The sequence below is a fragment of the Lissotriton vulgaris genome, chromosome 2_2 (assembly GCF_964263255.1).
Source record: "Lissotriton vulgaris chromosome 2_2, aLisVul1.2, whole genome shotgun sequence".
Lineage (NCBI taxonomy): Eukaryota > Metazoa > Chordata > Amphibia > Caudata > Salamandridae > Lissotriton > Lissotriton vulgaris.
In genome coordinates, this window is record NC_141688.1 from 194,612,865 (window position 1) to 194,631,250 (window position 18,386).

At 47.4% G+C, this 18,386-nt stretch overlaps 1 protein-coding gene across 1 annotated transcript in view; it reads left to right on the top strand.

Annotated features, from left to right (window-relative positions):
• NADSYN1 (NAD synthetase 1) overlaps nucleotides 1-18,386 on the top strand; it is a 217,194-nt gene that overhangs the window by 20,446 nt on the left and 178,362 nt on the right. The window contains exons 5-6 of the mRNA XM_086959527.1: nucleotides 5,712-5,801; nucleotides 5,946-5,997. Coding sequence (XP_086815653.1) covers nucleotides 5,712-5,801; nucleotides 5,946-5,997 — 142 coding nt within the window. The remainder of the gene's footprint in view (nucleotides 1-5,711; nucleotides 5,802-5,945; nucleotides 5,998-18,386) is intronic.

Consider the following 18,386-nt stretch of genomic DNA (forward strand, 5'->3'; position numbering starts at 1 on the left):
ACCTTTACTGGCTAAGAATGAAGGAGGGGGTTGAATCCCAGTCATAGTTAATGAAAGACAAAAGATTTAAACAATGGAGAGAAATAGTATTTAACAATCGAAATATTTGTGACTCACAACAGTGTGTGCGAATCACAGATGTCACTTACGGTTAATTTCTTCCTTGTAAATACCCTCCAAGGCAGATATGTTCCAGTTGTTAGTAATCCACAATGAACTGAGTAAATAAAGTGTTCCTTTTTTTTTTTTTGATGATGGTGCCAAGAAATAACCAATGAAAAGAGCTCTTATTAATCCATTTAGTATTATCCAATCAAAAACGTTGAACAGCATCCAATAGAATGTGCCAGTGTAAAACTTCCCAAGTGAACAGCCAATGAGAACGATTTGTTAAAAAAAATGAGAAAACTCTTGAAAAATGTACTCGTTGCACGCATGGAAACGTGTTTCCGATCGTCGCCAGTGTAATAAAAATAAGAAGAAACTCTCCAGGAGACAAATTGAGTTGATCCGGTAAGGAGATCCTTTAATGAACAGCCTGCAGTCACAGCGTACAGTCTTGAATGCCGTTTAACCGCACGGCAACTCTATTTAGCTAAAGCGTCTTCATTCAAGCAACAACACACACACACGCGACTCAGACTTGCATGCACGCCTCAACATTCAAAGAACAACATACAGACACGCGGCACAAAACTACATACACACCTCACGCGAACACAACACGCGACAATAACACATTCAAACCATAACGCGATGTTTACAGTTGTGAATGACGCGCGTGCGTACACGCGCGTCATTTCTAACAATAACCATACACTACAACGTGTCCATCAGAGGAGCGGGAGATTCCCTTCTCTGTTTTGTTAGCCTGAACAATGCCAGAAAAATATGGAGTTTCTAAACTGAAAGCGTGGCGATGGGGCACAGTTCAAACGGAGAGTCTGCTTGCCCCATGCCTGCGCCTAGACACACACACTCCTATTCACATGCAAATAGCGCTCTCTTATTTCATACCCTATAGTCCTAAGGAAGCCATGCCACACTCCACGCAAGCACTTTCCCTAGCTTTGTGTTACCTGGACTGGCCGTCAGTACAGTAGCCCTCGCCTCTTGGCCTGCTGAGGCCAGTTTGTTCTATGATGGAATAAGCCTAAACCTAACATAGAGGGTGTAGGGTTTAGACTCCTGCGTGTTTTGGTCCATGCTTGATGGAAAATATTCATAAAACATATTTATGTGAAGGGGATTATGGCTAGTAGAGTTCAGCCAAAACAAAAAGCACAAAGCTACAAGAAACACGTAATTATCTTGACATGACTGGTGGCTCAGTGCACTTTAGCACCTGCTGTCTCTGGTCGTCTACGCCTGTCATCCTTCCGAGGTATTTATTTTTTATTTTATTTATTTTATGGAGTTTGTAGAGCGCACAGCTACCCCCGAAGGGGTGTCCCGGCGCTAAAAACCAGGGTCAACCAAGTGAGAGGGGAGGTGAAAAAGGAAGGAAGTGGGGAGGCTAGAGTCCGGAGAAGAGCCAGGTTTTAAGTTTGGCTCGGAAGATGGTTTCAGAGGGACAGAACCTCAGCTCAAGTGGAAGGGAGTTCCAAAGTCTGGCAGCAATGACACCGAAACCTCTGCCACCGGTTCTGGACAGTCTGAAACGGGGCGAGATCAGGAGGCGAAGGTCATTGGATCTCAAGGCTCTAGTGGAGCGGGATATCGAGACCCGGTTTTTTAAATAAGTAGGACCGAAGTTGTTGACGGCTCGATAAGTAAGAGTGAGGACCTTAAACTGGATGCGGCTAGCCACAGGGAGCCAATGGAGTTCCTTCCTGTATGCAGAGACAGATTGACGGTACGGGATATTGCCGATCAGTCTGGCTGCAGCAGGCAGGTAGACAAAATGACTACCATTGAGTTGAGCAACATTAAACCACCATGTTCTGCTTCCTAATATCGCCACCAACATCCCTCCGTACACACCCCTGCACAGCCCCTAATGCCCAGAGCCCACACACATCCCTCCGTACACACCCCTGCACAGCCCCTAATGCCCGAGCCCTTAAACATCCCTCCGTACACCCCCCTGCGCAGCCCCTAATGCCCCGAGCCCACCAACATCCCTCCGTACAAACCCCTGCACAGCCCCTAATGCCCCGAGCCCACCAACATCCCTCTGTACACACCCCCACACAGCCCTCTGCCGCTATTCTCCCGAGCCCTCAAACATCGCTCCGTACACACTCCTGCACAGCCCCTAATGCCCGGAGCCCTCAAACATCCCTCTGTACACACCCCTGCACAGCCCCTAATGCCCCGAGCCCACCAACATCCCTCCGTACACACCCCTGCACAGCCCCTAATGCCCCGAGCCCACCAACATCCCTCCGTACACACCTCTGCACAGCCCCTAATGCCCAGAGCCCACACACATCCCTCCGTACAACCCCTGCACAGCCCCTAATGCCCGAGCCCTCAAACATCCCTCCGTACACACCACTGCACAGCCCCTAATGCCCGAGCTCTCAAACATCCCTCCGTACACACCCCTGCACAGCCCCTAATGCCGGAGCCCTCAAACATCCCTCCGTACACAACCTGGACAGTCCTCTGGCGCTAATGCCCCGAGCCCTCAAACATCCCTCCGTACACACCCCTGCGCAGCCCCTAATGCCCCGAGCCCTCAAACAACTCTCCGTGCACACCCCTGCACAGCCCCTAATGCCCCGAACCCACCAACATCCCTCCGTACACACCCCTGCACAGCCCCTAATGCCCCGAGCCCTCAAACATCCCTCTGTACACACCCCTGCACAGCCCCTAATGCCTCGAGCCCTCAAACATCCCTCCGTACACACCCCTGGACAGCCCTCTGGCGCTAATGCCCCGAGCCCTCAAACATCCCTTTGTACACACCCCTGCACAGCCCCTAATGCCCCGAGCCCACCAACATGCCTCCGTACACACCCCTGCACAGCCCCTAATGCCCCGAGCCCACCAACATGCCTCCGTACACACCCCTGCAGAGCCCTCTGCCCCTAATGCCCCGAGCCCTCAAACATCCCTCCGTACACATTCTGCACAGCCCCCAATGCCCCGAGCCCACACACATCCCTCCGTACACACCCCTGCACAGACCCCAATGCCCGAGCCCTCAAACATCCCTCCGTACACACCCCTGCACAGCCCCTAATGCCCCGAGCCCTCAAACATCCCTCCGTACACACCCCTGCACAGCCTCCAATGCCCGAGCCCTCAAACATCCCTCCGTACACACCCCTGCACAGCCCCTAATGCCCGAGCCCTCAAACATCCCTCTGTACACACCCCTGCACAGCCTCCAATGCCCCGAGCCCTCAAACATCCCTCCGTACGCACCCCTGCACAGCCCCCTGAAGCTAATGCCCCGAGCCCTCAAACATCACTCCGTGCACACCCCTGCTCAGCCCCTAAAGCCCCGAGCCCACCAACAACCCTCCGTACACACCCCTGCACAGCCCCTAATGCCCCGAGCCCTCAAACATCCCTCCGTATACACCACTGCACAGCCCCTAATGCCCGAGCCCTCCAACATCCCTCTGTACACACCCCTGCACAGCCCCTAATGCCCCGAGCCCACCAACATCCCTCCGTACACACCCCTGCACAGCCCTGTGATTCTAATGCCCGAGCCCTCAAACATCCCTCCGTACACACCCCTGCAGAGCCCCTAATGCCCGAGCCCACCAACATCTCTCCGTACACACCCCTGCACAGCCTCTAATGCCCCGAACCCACCAACATCCCTCCTTACATAGCCCCACACAGCCCTCTGCTGCTAATGCCCCGAGCCCTCAAACATCCCTCCGTACACACCCCTGCACAGCCCCTAATGCCCCGATCCCACCAACATCCCTCCGTACACACCCCTGCACAGCCCCTAATGCCCCGAGCCCACCAACATCCCTCCGTACAAACCCCTGCACAGCCCCTAATGCCCCGAGCCCACCCACATCCCTCCGTACAAACCCCTGCACAGCCCCTAATGCCCCGATCCCACCAACAACCCTCTGTACACACCCCTGCACAGCCCCTAATGCCGGAGCCCTCAAACATCTCTCCGTACACACCCCTGCACAGCCCCTAATGCCCGAGACCACCAACATCCCTCCGTACACACCCCTGCACAGCCCTCTGAAGCTAATGCCCGAGCCCACCTCCTCCTCCTGCCCCTCGAGCCGCGCTCTCCTGTTGCTCGGGGTCTCCTCGAGCCCACTGGCTCATCACTTCGGCATAGTCCCATCATGGCGACACTCCCCACCTCCAGCACATAGCATGCATTCAAATAAATACACACCACACAAATTTTGTTATGGGAAAAAACTGCTGAAGGTTTATTACATACAACGTTATGTAGTATGGTGGGTTATCTTACGGGTGATCCAAGGGCAGGCAGCATTCTCGCCACCTCCCCACCTTATGAGTCAAGCAGCACTGGGGAGATCCCAGTCTGTGCTGCCCTTTCTGGTGATCCTCCTCACAGATCACGTGACACTTCTTACTCACGCCCCTTTCGGGAGGAGCGTAGCTAGGCCAAACGGGGTGCCTACACGGTTTCCAGGAACCTCATATGAGGCTCCTGAGCTCTGGCACCCCTATGTGCTGTGCAGAGGTACTCTTCTGTACCCATTTTCTTCCAGATCGCCCTGTAACTCCGCCTGCACCTAAAAAAGTACAAGATTACAACATTCTCACCATGCTTCCTACCATCGACCAAGCCGGGTAAGCAGTAGGGTGGGAGACGGCGTGTCCCGCGAGGCAGCGGCCACGCGTCTCCGGTGCGACGACAAAGAGGTTGTCAGCGTGGTGAGGGGGACATATATATACCTCACCCCGCCACGCGCACCAGACATGACGCGGCACTGGCCGCGCCCAGGAGGGGACTCCACGAGAGTCCCTGCCCCTAAGGGAGGAAAGGAGGGTGTGGAATGCCCGATGGCACTAGAGGGCCGCCCTCTTGAGTGGCCTCCTGTGGTGGCCTCGGGCAGCCGCAGAATATCATCCCTGACCCCCCTCTGTGGCGTGTCTTGTGTTGAGGTTTCTGCAGACCAGGAGCACAGCTTTTGTAATGGCAGAGGAATGCTAGCGTCTGGCTGCTCTGGGATATTTCTCGTAGCACAGGAAAGTGGGCTCTTTTTTGCCATAATGCACAGGTATCAATGGCTAAGAGTAATATCTCACTTACAAGTGTTAACTCAGCAGAGGTGGAAGGTGGCAACAGGTCACACGGGAGTTTGGAGTAACCTGCACTCCTGAAGCAGGTGCCACCATTTTCCATGTGGGTTCAGCCTGGAAAACCCCACACTAAAGCCCAACCAAGAGAACGCATTGAAATGTTACGGACCCGTTCCAGGGAAAGGTCCCAGCTGAGTGTATGCACGACTGCAGGAAACTGGGGGGGCTGGAGGGGTGTCTATTTCAGGGCAGCAGCTCCTGGGAAACATGCGGCATGTTGGCTTGAAATGGTTGGATTTCAGGAGCCGTTGGGGCTTCAACGGGACCGCAGCGCTGGGACAGAGTAAGTCAGGTGGTGGCCTCAATGGAAATCAAGAGAGTACACTCTCTTCATAAGGGCGCTTCTGGAAAGCAAACACATCAAGGCATTTCCATGAGTTGTCCATTCCACTGGCTCTGAACATATGTGACATTGAAAAAACATTTCTGTTTTACAGAAAAATTCTCCTGATTCGACCAAAGATGGCCTTGGCAAATACAGGGAACTACAGAGAGCTGCGCTGGTTTTCACCCTGGAGCAAACCGAGGTGAGCTTACTTGTTCCAGGGCTGTGAGCACTCTGGCAGGAAAGGGTACAGAATTGTAGTTTGCAGGGTGCCTGAGCTAGCCTATAATCTCTCACAAGGATATTATTGTTGTATAAAATTCTAAATATTGTGTTCTTTTTCTAGGCACGTGGAAGAATACTTTTTACCAAGGATGATACAAGAGGTGACCGGACAGGTACGTCTTACTGGAAGCGACTGGTGCCTACAGGTTGTGGTGCTCTTTCAGTGTCCTTCTACTTTTGTGCAAATGCTGTCAAATTCAAGTTGGAATTTGGCATCTAAACGAATACTTGAATATGCTGCACTCGCTCAAAGTGCGGTAAGGCTGGTCGCCCTCTGTGGTCGCAAGGGTAATCCTGGGTGGGCGTCTCATCCCTGCGTTTTGTTTTTGCCTACATGGTTGGTAGCCAGAGCTCTACCTAGGTACGTGCAAGGAGCTAATGGCCTTCAAGATGTTGGTGTAGAAGGTTGTCCACAACTTGGCAGTCCTCTTGTGAATGGATTTCTCTTCCTCTTGTCCTTGCCACTGTGCCTCACCTCTGGGTATTTGACCGCCTTCAGATGTCTGCTTCAGAGTCCCCTCTTACTCAAAAGATGGTGGCACGTAGATTTTAATTTATGCTTTTACAATGTCCCCTTAAGCAACTTAGGCAATTGTAAGTGAGCCTCTCTGCCAACCTTTGTACTTGCATCGGCCACTTCCCGCGCCTCTGGGCATCCATCTGGCACTGCAGTGTTGTGAAGGGCATGTGCTGGTCGAACAACCGGTCTCATCAGGACAGCCCTATTGTTTAGTGGTTTTAGACAAAAGCTCGCTGAACTTGAGCGTAATGTGCACATTACAAGGCTGCAGTGAGCTTTCTTAATCCTGCCATCAAGTACTGATTCATCCCTTGAACTCTTCCTGAACCATGTCGACAGCGTCTGGCACTGTCTGTCTTCCCACTATAGGTCAGTACTCCTGTCAGAAGTGATAAAATTAATAAATTCCAACATACAGTCCTGCATGTTGACACTTAGACTTTGAAAAATAATTAATTGAGACAAGCAAGTCCAATTAAGTGCCAAGTACTTAAAATAATAAATTGTGCAAGCGTAAAAGCACAAATAAACAATATCTCATTATGCATTGCAGTGAACTCATATAGAACTTAAAACAGATGAGACTCATGACATGCTCATTTAAATTGCATCTATCAAGAAACTTAGACATTTGACAGTGAATTGGCATCGAATGCTGAAATCAAGTTGGGGCTTGCTGCGTATGTACATACTAAATAATGTTTACTATAACCTAAGGCTTGTGTAGCTCAACGTAAGACAATTCTCTAACATTTTTGATAGTGCGCCAGTGTTTGACTTAAAACTTCAGTAGCTACAATTGATAGCATTTCATTACTGGTGATGCATTTACAGGATAAAAGCAAGTTAATCTGAACCAAAAAGGTTATTACTAAAGTGCAGAATTATAAAGTGCTGGGCACTAAAAAGTGTTAAACTAGTTTTGCAAAGTCATCCTGTGACCTGGGCCCCCACCCCTTTTTTAGCTGACTGGTACTGGTGGTCACTGACTTTGACTGTCCTTGGGCTCTGCATAACCAGGCCCAGGGCCAGTGCTTTGCTGGAAACACACTTAAAATACAGTGAAAACACCTACACCAGGGTACACTATGGGTTAGGGTACCCCTATGATTGGCATAATCTCTCCTATAAGTCCCTAGTACATAATAGGGCAGGGGGGATCAAAACTATGTTTACGTCCCTAGTATATAATAGAGCGTGGCAGTTTAGAGGCCAGCAGCCCTTTCTGCACTTTCTTGTGTGCACTGCTGTGGCCTGAGGTCAGTTTTAAAACAGCCCTGTGTTGCAGCACTGCTTTTAACAGGTAAGTTGTGCTCAAACTCAACTTTGGTGTTTGGGGCACCGGAAAATAATAACCTACAATATTTTGGCATATTAGGTACCCACAAGGTCTCCCCTAGGTGTCCCAGTGGTGGTGGTGGTAGGGGGGTCAGGTAGTTATAAGGAGGACCCTTATAAGATTGATTTTATATGCCTTGGAGTTAGTGAAATTGTAAATTTCACTACCCAGATTGTAGTAAAGTGCTTCCAAAATAGACTTTTGTGCTAGGAGCCCTGAGGAGTGAGGATCTGAAATGTTTGTACATTTCAGAACCCTTAAAGTCTCAACCAGATGTTCCAGGGGGGAGTCCTGTAGATTCAGGCAAGGGCCTTATAACAGATGTTTTATAAGCCCTGGTGTTGGACAAATTGCCAAGTTTCTTTTCCCTATTGCAGATCCCCAGCCATATAGGTTAACATGGCAAGAAGTTACTAATTAATAACTCCCGGCAGGAAACACAGAAAATATAATTCAAGTACTTACTAGAATGGTATTGATAAGTCCAACAATATGCTATTGTTGAATTTATCATAACATTTTCAGATAAGAAATAATAAGACTTTCTTGTCTGTAAGACAGAATTCAGCCTTCCAGTGATTTGTCCTAATTGGTTAGAGTTAAGTTTAGCTTTGATTAGGTTATAATTGAACCATTCTGGGAGGAGATGGTTCTGCTGCATAGGAATGCCTGAGCCAAGGGGGAGGAGTCATAAACCATGATCTTCAAAAGAAGGAGGGGAAAGGCAGAAGAAGCCAGTTTCATTTACACCCCTACTCTTTGAAACCGCCAGATGGCAGGCTTAAGGAAGGAATGTGCAGATGCCAGGGGGAGAGAGAATATGTAGTTGAGCCATTCTGGTTGGTTTAGCCAGCTCTTGCCTTTCTGCTGAGGCATCAGCAATATTGAATTTTTGGAGAAATAGTGCCTTGTGGGGGAGACTATTGGACAGGAGTGACAGTGGAGAAGCGTGGCTCAATAGTTAGAGCGGCAGACCCTGATGCAGAGGTCTGGCCTGAGACCAGGGTTTAATTCCCGTCTCGGCGGCTTTTGGACTCGATCTCCCCGGACCTGATAATTCTCGCCTCGATGCCTAGTCTAATCATGGGTGCCACTCTGTGACTCTGGGCAATAGCTTGCTTAATCTCCACAACGGCCCAAGCAGCGCTTGGATGCCTGGCATCACCTTGGAGGTGCTCAGGAGTGGACATCTCACAGGAAAGCTAGGAAGGGTTCCACAGCGGTATGAATACAGCGATACGAGACCTCAGGGTAGAAGTGCTCTACATAAATACAAACACACACACATTTACATTTACATAGTGCCCTCCTGTGTGACTCCAGAGAACAATGAATAAGTATCTGAGAGGGACAGTGCTACTCAGATCTGCTGCTAGAAACTAAAAGAAGAAGGGGGGTCCATGCTAGAAGTTTGATTTGCACCAACCAGGCACGGCACGGCACTCTGACTGACTGTGTCTGCTGCACTATCTGGAACTACAGCCCTGTGGACCTCACTTGGTCAGAAGGACTAAAGAGTGGACTCCCTGCAACCTACAAGTTATCAGAGCTCATCTGGACCATCACCACAAAAATCTCCAGCCTGGAGTACTACCTGTCGATTTGTAAGTGTTTTGCCCAAGAGGATTGTGGGAATAGAAGTCCCAAATTTCAAAGACCATCTTGGAGCTTCCAGACCCTTGGAGTATGTTGTAGACACTTTGGGGCCCTCAAAGGAACTTCAGGAAGAAGTTCGAGAGGTTTGTAGAAGTTTGGAGCAACTTTGGAAAAAAAGAAATATGTGGTCCGACTTGACCTGGCCAGCCAGGCAGGCGGCCCTTAACCGCGAGCCGGCCTGCCCTTCAAGGTAGTCTCGTTGAAAAGCTACAGGTCTGACTATCAGAGTTTGACCAGGAGCTGTTCGGAACCCAAGTTGGAGAACCCTCACCGAATCCGTTCTGGTGAAGAGCATCAAAGCACTCCAGGAGTAAAAGGTCTGGAAAAGAATCTAAGTCCGAACGTAGAAAATGTGATCGGGACCAACTGCGAGAGTCCAGCCGCCCACCTTCAACCGCAAGCTGGCCTGGATCTCTGGTTCATCCTGCTAGAAAGCTCCTGAGTTCTGACTTCCATAGGCTTGATCAGGAGCTCGTCGCAAGGCAAGCTGGAGAAACCTCCCCGAATCCAAACTGGCTGAGAGCTTCGAAGGACCCTGGGAAGAAAAGCTCCCAAAACGTTTCCAAGCCAGTAGGTAAAAACTTTGACTGAGGCCCACTTCAAGGGGTAGACATGCAGGGCTCCATCGCAGTTGACATGAAACTTTTACTTTGTCTCCGTCTAGCGTGACCAGATGTCCCAATATGCGCTACGGGTTTCTATGTGCTATATGGTGCTAAAAAAAAAAAATCATATCTCCGGTTCCCTATTTGGGATTTTTTAAATGTTGGTGTCATTTTAATTTAAAAATATCTCTTAGTTTTAAAACGATGTTGGATTTTTAGGTCGAGCCTATCCCAATCCGTAGGAATGGATAGGGGAGAATTTTAGTGGCCAAAAAAGTTCTCAAACCATCCAGCGGATTTCAAACAGTTCACGTGAAATCAAGCACGCGCATTTCCCCACATCAAAGCCATCAGCCTCCCTCCCACAGGCTTCCCCAGCGTACGCAGTGCGCGCTGGCCTCACTTCTCTTCCCCCCTAATTGCTTGCACTCTCACGGCCGCCAGGCCGTGAGCTACAGCAAAGGGTTCCGCCGCCCCGCCCCCTGCTTTACAGCCGCTTCTCATTTCTGCCCCTCAAGCTTGTTGTATCGGCAGGCTTTAACTTTAAGTACAGGTTTCCTCATTAGTTCTTCAGATTACGCTTATCCTACCTCTAGAGCATTTAGTGGTACATAATATTTTATTGGGTATTGATTCTTTCGCCCTCACCCTTCTGTATCCGTTAACCTAGTTAAATACCTACACCGAAGTTGTCGGAATTTATAGAGCCACCCCTTCAGGTTCTCCGAAAAAGTCACAGTTGAGAACGCCACCGCTTGCCTTGCACTTGCGGCTCGTCACTGTGCGTTTAAATACACCTCCCCAGACAGTGGCCATGACGAAGTTTTGCTATTGAATTGCTATACCGTTAATATAGTTAATCAGAAAATGCAAAATAAAAGGAAGCACATGATCGTTTGTAGTGTGCCAAGTCTTCTTTTACATTGTGATTGAAGATGCCACATCATAATGCGCTGCTCGTAACTAGTTTTAAATGTCGACATATTTTAAATAGAGGCACACCGAATACTTCATAAACGACCTCCGTAAACTATGAAAAAAGTACATTACCATGTGTTGTGCCACCAAAATACCCCAAAAGTATTTTACTTCATGAACGTTCTGTAAATCAAATGCGGAAATTGAGCACTTTAAAATGGCTGCAAGCATATCGTGAAGCGTATGCGCCCAGGCCAGCGACAGCCACCTATTTAAATGGTGTTCCGATTCCACGCTCCTCCTCCCCTCTGCAGAAAATCTACCTCTTCTAAGGAGAGATTTTGTTTCTATTAAAGGGACACAAAACCAATTAACTCCTAAATTGAGTTACAATCGTTGTTCTGAAATTCTTGAGCTCATTCATACCTCTACCCCTTCGTCCTGCGCCCTCCACCCCCATCCCCCATCCCTCCTCCCTCCTCTCTCAAACACCATGGACAATGGTGTAGGCACACTTTTCACGGCCATCAGGCCGTGTCTCGCATTTCTCCTCCCCCCGCCCCCCTTCCCCACAGCAATGCCAAGAGGTTGTTATTTGTATGTTGCTTACATCGCACCGCTTTTTATTGCATTTGTGTAAGTAATTGTAAGCATATTTCTTATCTGTCTTGATTTTGTTTTAACTGTGTTTAATGCCCCCTAATTATGTTATTTTTGTAAAAGCGTTTTCATGTCGAAATTGCGAAGCGCTTTCGTTCGCTCAGGGCATGTTGGCACTTTATAAAAACAGAAAAAATAAATAAATCTAGTTGTTCACAGGACAGAAATAAATTCGTTGCGAGTGGTAGCAGAAAAGTTATGATTTTTTTTTTAGCAGTTACATCGCTGTATCAGCCTGTGCAGGAAAGATGACAGTATGATCAGGCTGCATGGTATATGCCAATGGTCTCGGCAATTCAATATCAAAACTTCACAATGGCCACCGGATATCACATAGTCAACTTAGTTCTGGGGTGATGTCTATAAACGCGCAAGTACGCGCCTGGGGAGGAGTACAACAATCATATTCCTTTTGACAACCTGAGCGTTGGCTTTATAACATTTTGATGATTGAGGTGCGCAAGGTCAGTGAGATATGGAGGTGTTTTCAATGCTGCAGCGTCTCCATTGCCTGTTGCTTCTTTTTAACATAATACGGGCATATGACATCAAGGGGGGTCTTCTTTTAAGAGAAGAATAGTTTATTTATTTATTTATTTTTAAATTTTTATATAGCGCGAACAAGATCCTTGCAGATATCAGAGCGCTTTACAGAAACAGGAGGTGGGGTAGACAAACTCTTGGAGACATTATAATATTCGGTAGTGAGAGGGTTGCAAGGTAGGGTAGCAATCGCATACGAGTATACACACTAATAACAATCAGGAAACAAAACATAGGAGCCGTGTAGTGTCTTTGCTCCAGTGGCGATCGACTAAGATTTTAGCACCCTAGCGGGTGTTAGTAGATCAATCAGGTCATAGTATAAACCCTAGTAAACAAACTGGAAACCGATAATATAGAAACCGTGCAGTGGCTTTGATCCAGTAGCAATCAATCCTCCTCGACCTCTCTGCAGCCCTCATCCTCCTCGACCTCTCTGCAGCCTTCGACACAGTCTGCCACAGCACCCTTCTACAACGCCTCAGCAACATCGGAATACATGGAAAAGCACTCGAATGGATCACCTCGTTCCTCACCGGAAGAACCCGGAGAGTCCGCCTTCCACCATTCAAGTCCGAGGCCACCGAAGTCATCTGTGGCGTACCACAAGGATCCTCTCTCAGCCCCACCCTCTTCAACGTATACATGAGCCCCCTCGCGACCATCGCCCGCCAACACAACCTCAACATCATCTCTTACGCGGATGACACTCAACTGATCCTTTCTCTCACCAAGGACCCCAGCACCGCCAAAACTAACCTACACGAAGGAATGAAAGAAGTTGCTGAATGGATGAAACTCAGCCGTCTGAAACTGAACTCAGATAAAACAGAAGTCCTCATCCTAGGTACATCCCCCTCCGCATGGGACGACTCTTGGTGGCCGGAAGCCCTTGGAAAAGCACCCATCCCGACAGACCATGCACGGAACCTGGGCGTCATCCTGGATTCCTCACTTTCAATGTACAGACAAGTCAACGCTGTCTCCTCATCCTGCTTCAACATTCTTCGCATGCTCAAAAAAACATTTCGCTGGATCCCCAACGAAACCAGGAAAACAGTCACCCATGCTCTGGTCACGAGCCGACTGGACTACGGAAACACCCTCTACGCAGGCACTACCGCTAAACTCCAAAAGAAACTCCAACGAATCCAAAACGCCTCAGCCAGAATCATATTAGACATCCCACGCAACGAACACATCTCTGGTCACCTGAAAGACCTCCACTGGCTACCCGTCAATAAGAGAATCACTTTCCGACTGCTAACCCACGCACACAAATCACTCTACGACATCGGACCGGAATGCCTCAACTCACGACTGTCCTTCTACACCCCCTCCCGCCAACTACGCTCCTCCAGCCTAGCCCTCGCCACTGTACCTCGCATCAACAAGACCACCATGGGAGGCAGATCCTTCTCTTACCTGGCTTCTAAAACATGGAACTCACTCCCCACTCACCTTCGCCTTACCCAGAACCACCTAGCTTTCAGAAAGCAACTTAAAACATGGATATTTGACAAGTAATCCTCCTCCCCCTCCTTAGCGCCTTGAGACCCTCTGGGTATGTAGTGCGCTATATAAATTCCCTGACTTGACTTGAATTGACTTATTATTACACAGATAAACACTCAGGTAGCCGATAATATAGGGGCCGTGTGATGTCAATGTTCCAGTAACAATAGTGTTCAGGTAAACTTAGCCATAAGGATGGCTTTTACCTCTTTCTTGAAGAGAACAGTGGAGGGGATAATAGTAATAGATAGTTAATCGTTTCAAAAGGAATCCTCATGCTGGCATTAGCTCTGTGTATTGATTGAAACAAATCTGTTGTATATCCCGTGGCAGCATTCGAGACAACGCATAGCTCTGTGTTTGCATACAAAAGGCTCCGAGTCATCTGCATGGTAGAGATTAGCTCCAATGTATCGGAGCAGTTATCTTTCGCTCCGCTTGTGGTTTATTGTTTGCAGCCCGTGGTAAAACATGCAGCATTGCAGAAATATATACTTTAGCATGTAAAACATTTTTGTGTATGTGTATAGTGGATTTACAGTTAATTCCTTATTACAAGTGACAGTGTATCTGAGCAGTTATTATTGGCTTACAAATCACTCACTATAGTTTGTGACAGCCATCTGATGTCATCATTTGTATGCAGAGCATCGGAGCTTTCAGTCACTGCAGCCTCAGCACGTTGGTTTCTCCCCCCTTCCACAATGCAATAAAGTTGTATTTGTTTCCTTCGATATTATTTGCATGTGTGTGCCGATAAATGCAAGTGAGAGCTAGAAATAGAGGGTGAGTTTATTTGTCGCTATACCTGTGATACTGCACTACTTATGTCTCTCTTTAAATCGGCTGAAGTCTTCTGATTAAACAAAGGAGAGGTTTTTTTATTTATAGATTAGTATTTTAATGCTTGCGTGTAAACATAAGCACGAGATTTTGCAAACTTTACACCTAACATCATTTATGAAATCACTGTTGTCATTATCAATGTCCACAGTCTTTCAACTGAGTCTTAGGGCACACAGAGGGTGGCGTGGCCCACCTGCTTCGGGCAGTGCCTGTTACATAGAGGAGTGATGAGCACACAACATGTGCCTAGAAGCCATCTATTTGCTCCCAGTGGGAGAACTGCTGTACATGCAGATAACAGGATAGTGAGGATATCTGGTTATTGACAGTGGCACTATGCCCTAGTGTATCTGTAGCAGCCTTACCTGTTTATATAAACTCAGTAACCGCTAAAAGAGGCACTGTGGGCTTATATGTGGTGGTTGTAAGAATATTGTGTATTTGTGCTGCTTGTACTGTGTGAACATCAAGATTTCGACGGTTCTCTGCGAGTGTTATTATCCATGCAGTCTCCACGAGGACACATCTTCAGCCAGTCAGTGAACGCTGCTACATATAACTTCTTTGAGGACATCTAGTTGCTGAACTTTGATTTACGTAGAATGTCTACAAAGACACCTGTTGGCCGTCAGTGGTACTGCAGCCTTTCTTGTGGTTGTACTGTAATATGACTCTCCATAATTGACGATGAAATTATAAGGTCATGGTTGTGGGGAATTACATTTATGTGGATTTTAGGTTTTGGATTTTAAGCATCATACTCCTCCACCGAATTAATGAAATTTAATTAGATGTTTGTCCTTTAAAAAAATGTATTGTAGATGCATCATTCTGGGCTAAATTCATTAAATGCTTTCATTTGCATTAACCAACTTGACCATATCTGCAAGCCACTCATGCCAGATATATTATATGGTTCATAATCACATAGTTATTGTTGATGTGGATAAGTGGGTTATTAGTAGGTAGGGGTATATACCTTTAGCTAGTAAGAATACCACTATCACTAATTGGGGCTCAATAAATTAATCCTTGCTCAACCCTTGTTAGCTTGTCTCACTAGCAGTCAAGCTTAACTTAGGAGACAGGGGTGTAAAGCATTTAATATCACTAAAACAGTAAATAAGTAAAAGACACAACACAATAAAAATCCAACATCAATCTATAAAATTATAAATTATTTTCATCTTTAAACTGACACCTAAACTACAAGAATCAATTGTAGGGAACCGGAGCTATACATTTTTAAAGTTAATATTGAAAAAATGTGCATTCTAGCACTAAAAGGCATGAAGCGCCAAACGTGGCTATCTGGTCACGCTGAATTGGGACAAAGTGAAAGTTATAGGCTGAACGTGATGGAGCACGGGTCGTTTAGGTTGAGTGCTATGTACCAGGCAAGATTTTACCATCGCACGTAGTCATGTTGATGATGACGGCCTGGTGCAGTGCGATTCCTTGGTGAGGCCCTGAAAGTATTTTTCCTCGGTGGCGACTGTGAGGAACCCTGGAGCTTTCAGTGGAACAAACCAGCGTGGTCAGGCCAAGTAGCGATTCAGCGTCATCTGCTTGAGTCTCGTCATCGATGCTGGTCTTCTTATAGAGAATTTCACCAAAACTTTGAAAAAGCTCCCCAAATTTCAGATCTTCCTCTGAAAAACATTCTACCTTGGCAAGTTGTTGGTTTAATGTAACCATTATTTTGATACTTTGATTTATACTGCTAGCTGACTCCAATCAAAAGTTAGACTTGATTAAAGTTTAATAAAGCCTATCCATGTTAGTCTGTGGGGTTAGCAGCACTACGATGGGGAAAAACGACTTTGACTGTTTCCCTACCAGAGCTCATAAAACATATTTTGCATGATCTCTTTTTTATAAGAATGCACCCTACCCTTGGGGCACCCAGGGCAGACTGTAGGGGTGACTTATATGTAATTAAAAGTTGGTTTGGGAATTTGTAATTCCTTTTGAATCCAAAGTCAGAGTTGGACATAGTTTTATTTTTAAAGTAGCCTGTAAGGCAGGCCTGACTTTAAAATGACACAAGACACCACAGCAGTGCACACTAAAATGAATGAAGTCTACTGGGGTCTCTAAACCTACACGCCCTGCTATATAATAGGGACTTACAAGTAGGCTGTCCTGGCCAATAAGAATTATACCAATTTACCCTACACCTTTTAAGGAAAGAGCATTGGCTCTGGTCAGCAGAGCCCAGGGCACTTTCAGAGTCAGTAACTACCAGTCTCAGTCAAACAATGGTGGAGACAAGGATAAAAGTGTGATTTTCCTACAGTTGAGTTGATTACTCCTTTCTAAAGGGACGCTCTGAAAATCAAATAAGGTTGGGGCGATTAGATGATCAGAATTAAGTTTATCAATTGCATATTACATCTAGCTAACTTTGTTAATTTCATATAACTTTCTGAATGACCACGAGGAGAGGCACTTACATGAGATGATCCGAGAGTAGTATATCCCATTTTATGCCCTCTGGATATTTTTGCTCCGCTGTGATGTAGAACGATGACCAGAATTACACCACACTCAGCCTAAATATAGAGCGTTTCCACAAATTGGCCCTTATTTTGTTTGGTGTAGATTAATTTAGTAGTGTTTCTGATATATGCATTAAAAGGCTTGTTGGGCAGCAATCAAATGGTGGATTTTATATTCTTCTTTGTTTTCACTATCAACTTGGGTGTTGTTTGATAAATGTGCACAACAATTGGCACAGATACTTGGACATTTCTGGCAAAATTGGTTAAAGGTGGAAGTAAAATTATTTGGGGTGATACAAAATAATATTTTTGCTTTCTTCTAAAACAAGATCTTCTAAATGGAACTTCATAGATTTTGGAACAAAGATACAAATTTGCTCAGAATATATCCTTCATGTTCGAGGCATGTGGGCTGCTGAATTCATATCTGTGCATAGATCGCCGCCTAGTGTTGGGTCCGGATGATTGCACATTGTTGTCCTGGAAGAGTCTTCGAAGTATCACGAGATAGGTGGTTCCTCCCCTGGACTACAGTGCGCATGGGCATCGACTCCATCCTCAGGAAGGCGGTCGACACAAGCAAAGGACTAGGTGACCCGAAGAAAGCTCTCGGTGACCCGAAGAAAGGACTCAGTGACCCAACGGTTCTCGAGACTCCGCGTCAACAGGACAGGGCCAAGAGCGGCGCACCCCGAGAGTCCACTCCTGGTGAGACCTCGAGGGATCCTGTCGAACCGGCGCACCCGTCCGCCGCTTTCACCAAGAAGGTGACGGACTCCCTACAGCGCATCAGGGAGAAGGCATCATCGGTCGGACCAAAGGATCCTCCGCCTCCGAAGCCGGTCGAGAAACCTCACAAGGCGTCAACGCCCATTCACTTTACGTTGCCGCCAAAGGTGGCGCCGAAGGCTTTCACTCCTAAGGCGGTCGCCAGCGTCCCCGAGAAGGTTTCCTCGGCGCCGAAGTCGTCGACGGTGGTGCTCACCCCAAAGCCTCGACGACCTTCAGTGGACGAGCAACAAGAACACTTTATTGATGCCGAAACGAGCAGGCTTTCCCTCCACAAGCGGAAAATTGCCCCAGAACAACCAATGGAGTCCAACAAGATTCCTCTGAAGAAAAAGAAGGACTCTGCTTCCACTCCTGTCTTGGTGGAACCACTTTCTCCACAGACTCATAATGTTTCGCCCACTTACTCGGATGTGGACGCTGGGGAGGGCGATAATGAGGATGAGTACAGCTATCCGTCTATACAGACCCTGAGGATACCAATGAACCCTGGGCCGCTGGCGCTGACCCGGTTGATCCTCATTCAGGACAAGACTCAAATATATTCTGTGAAGACGTCTCCTACAGAAGACTCTGCAGCATTCAATGCCCTCATTGAACGGGCAGC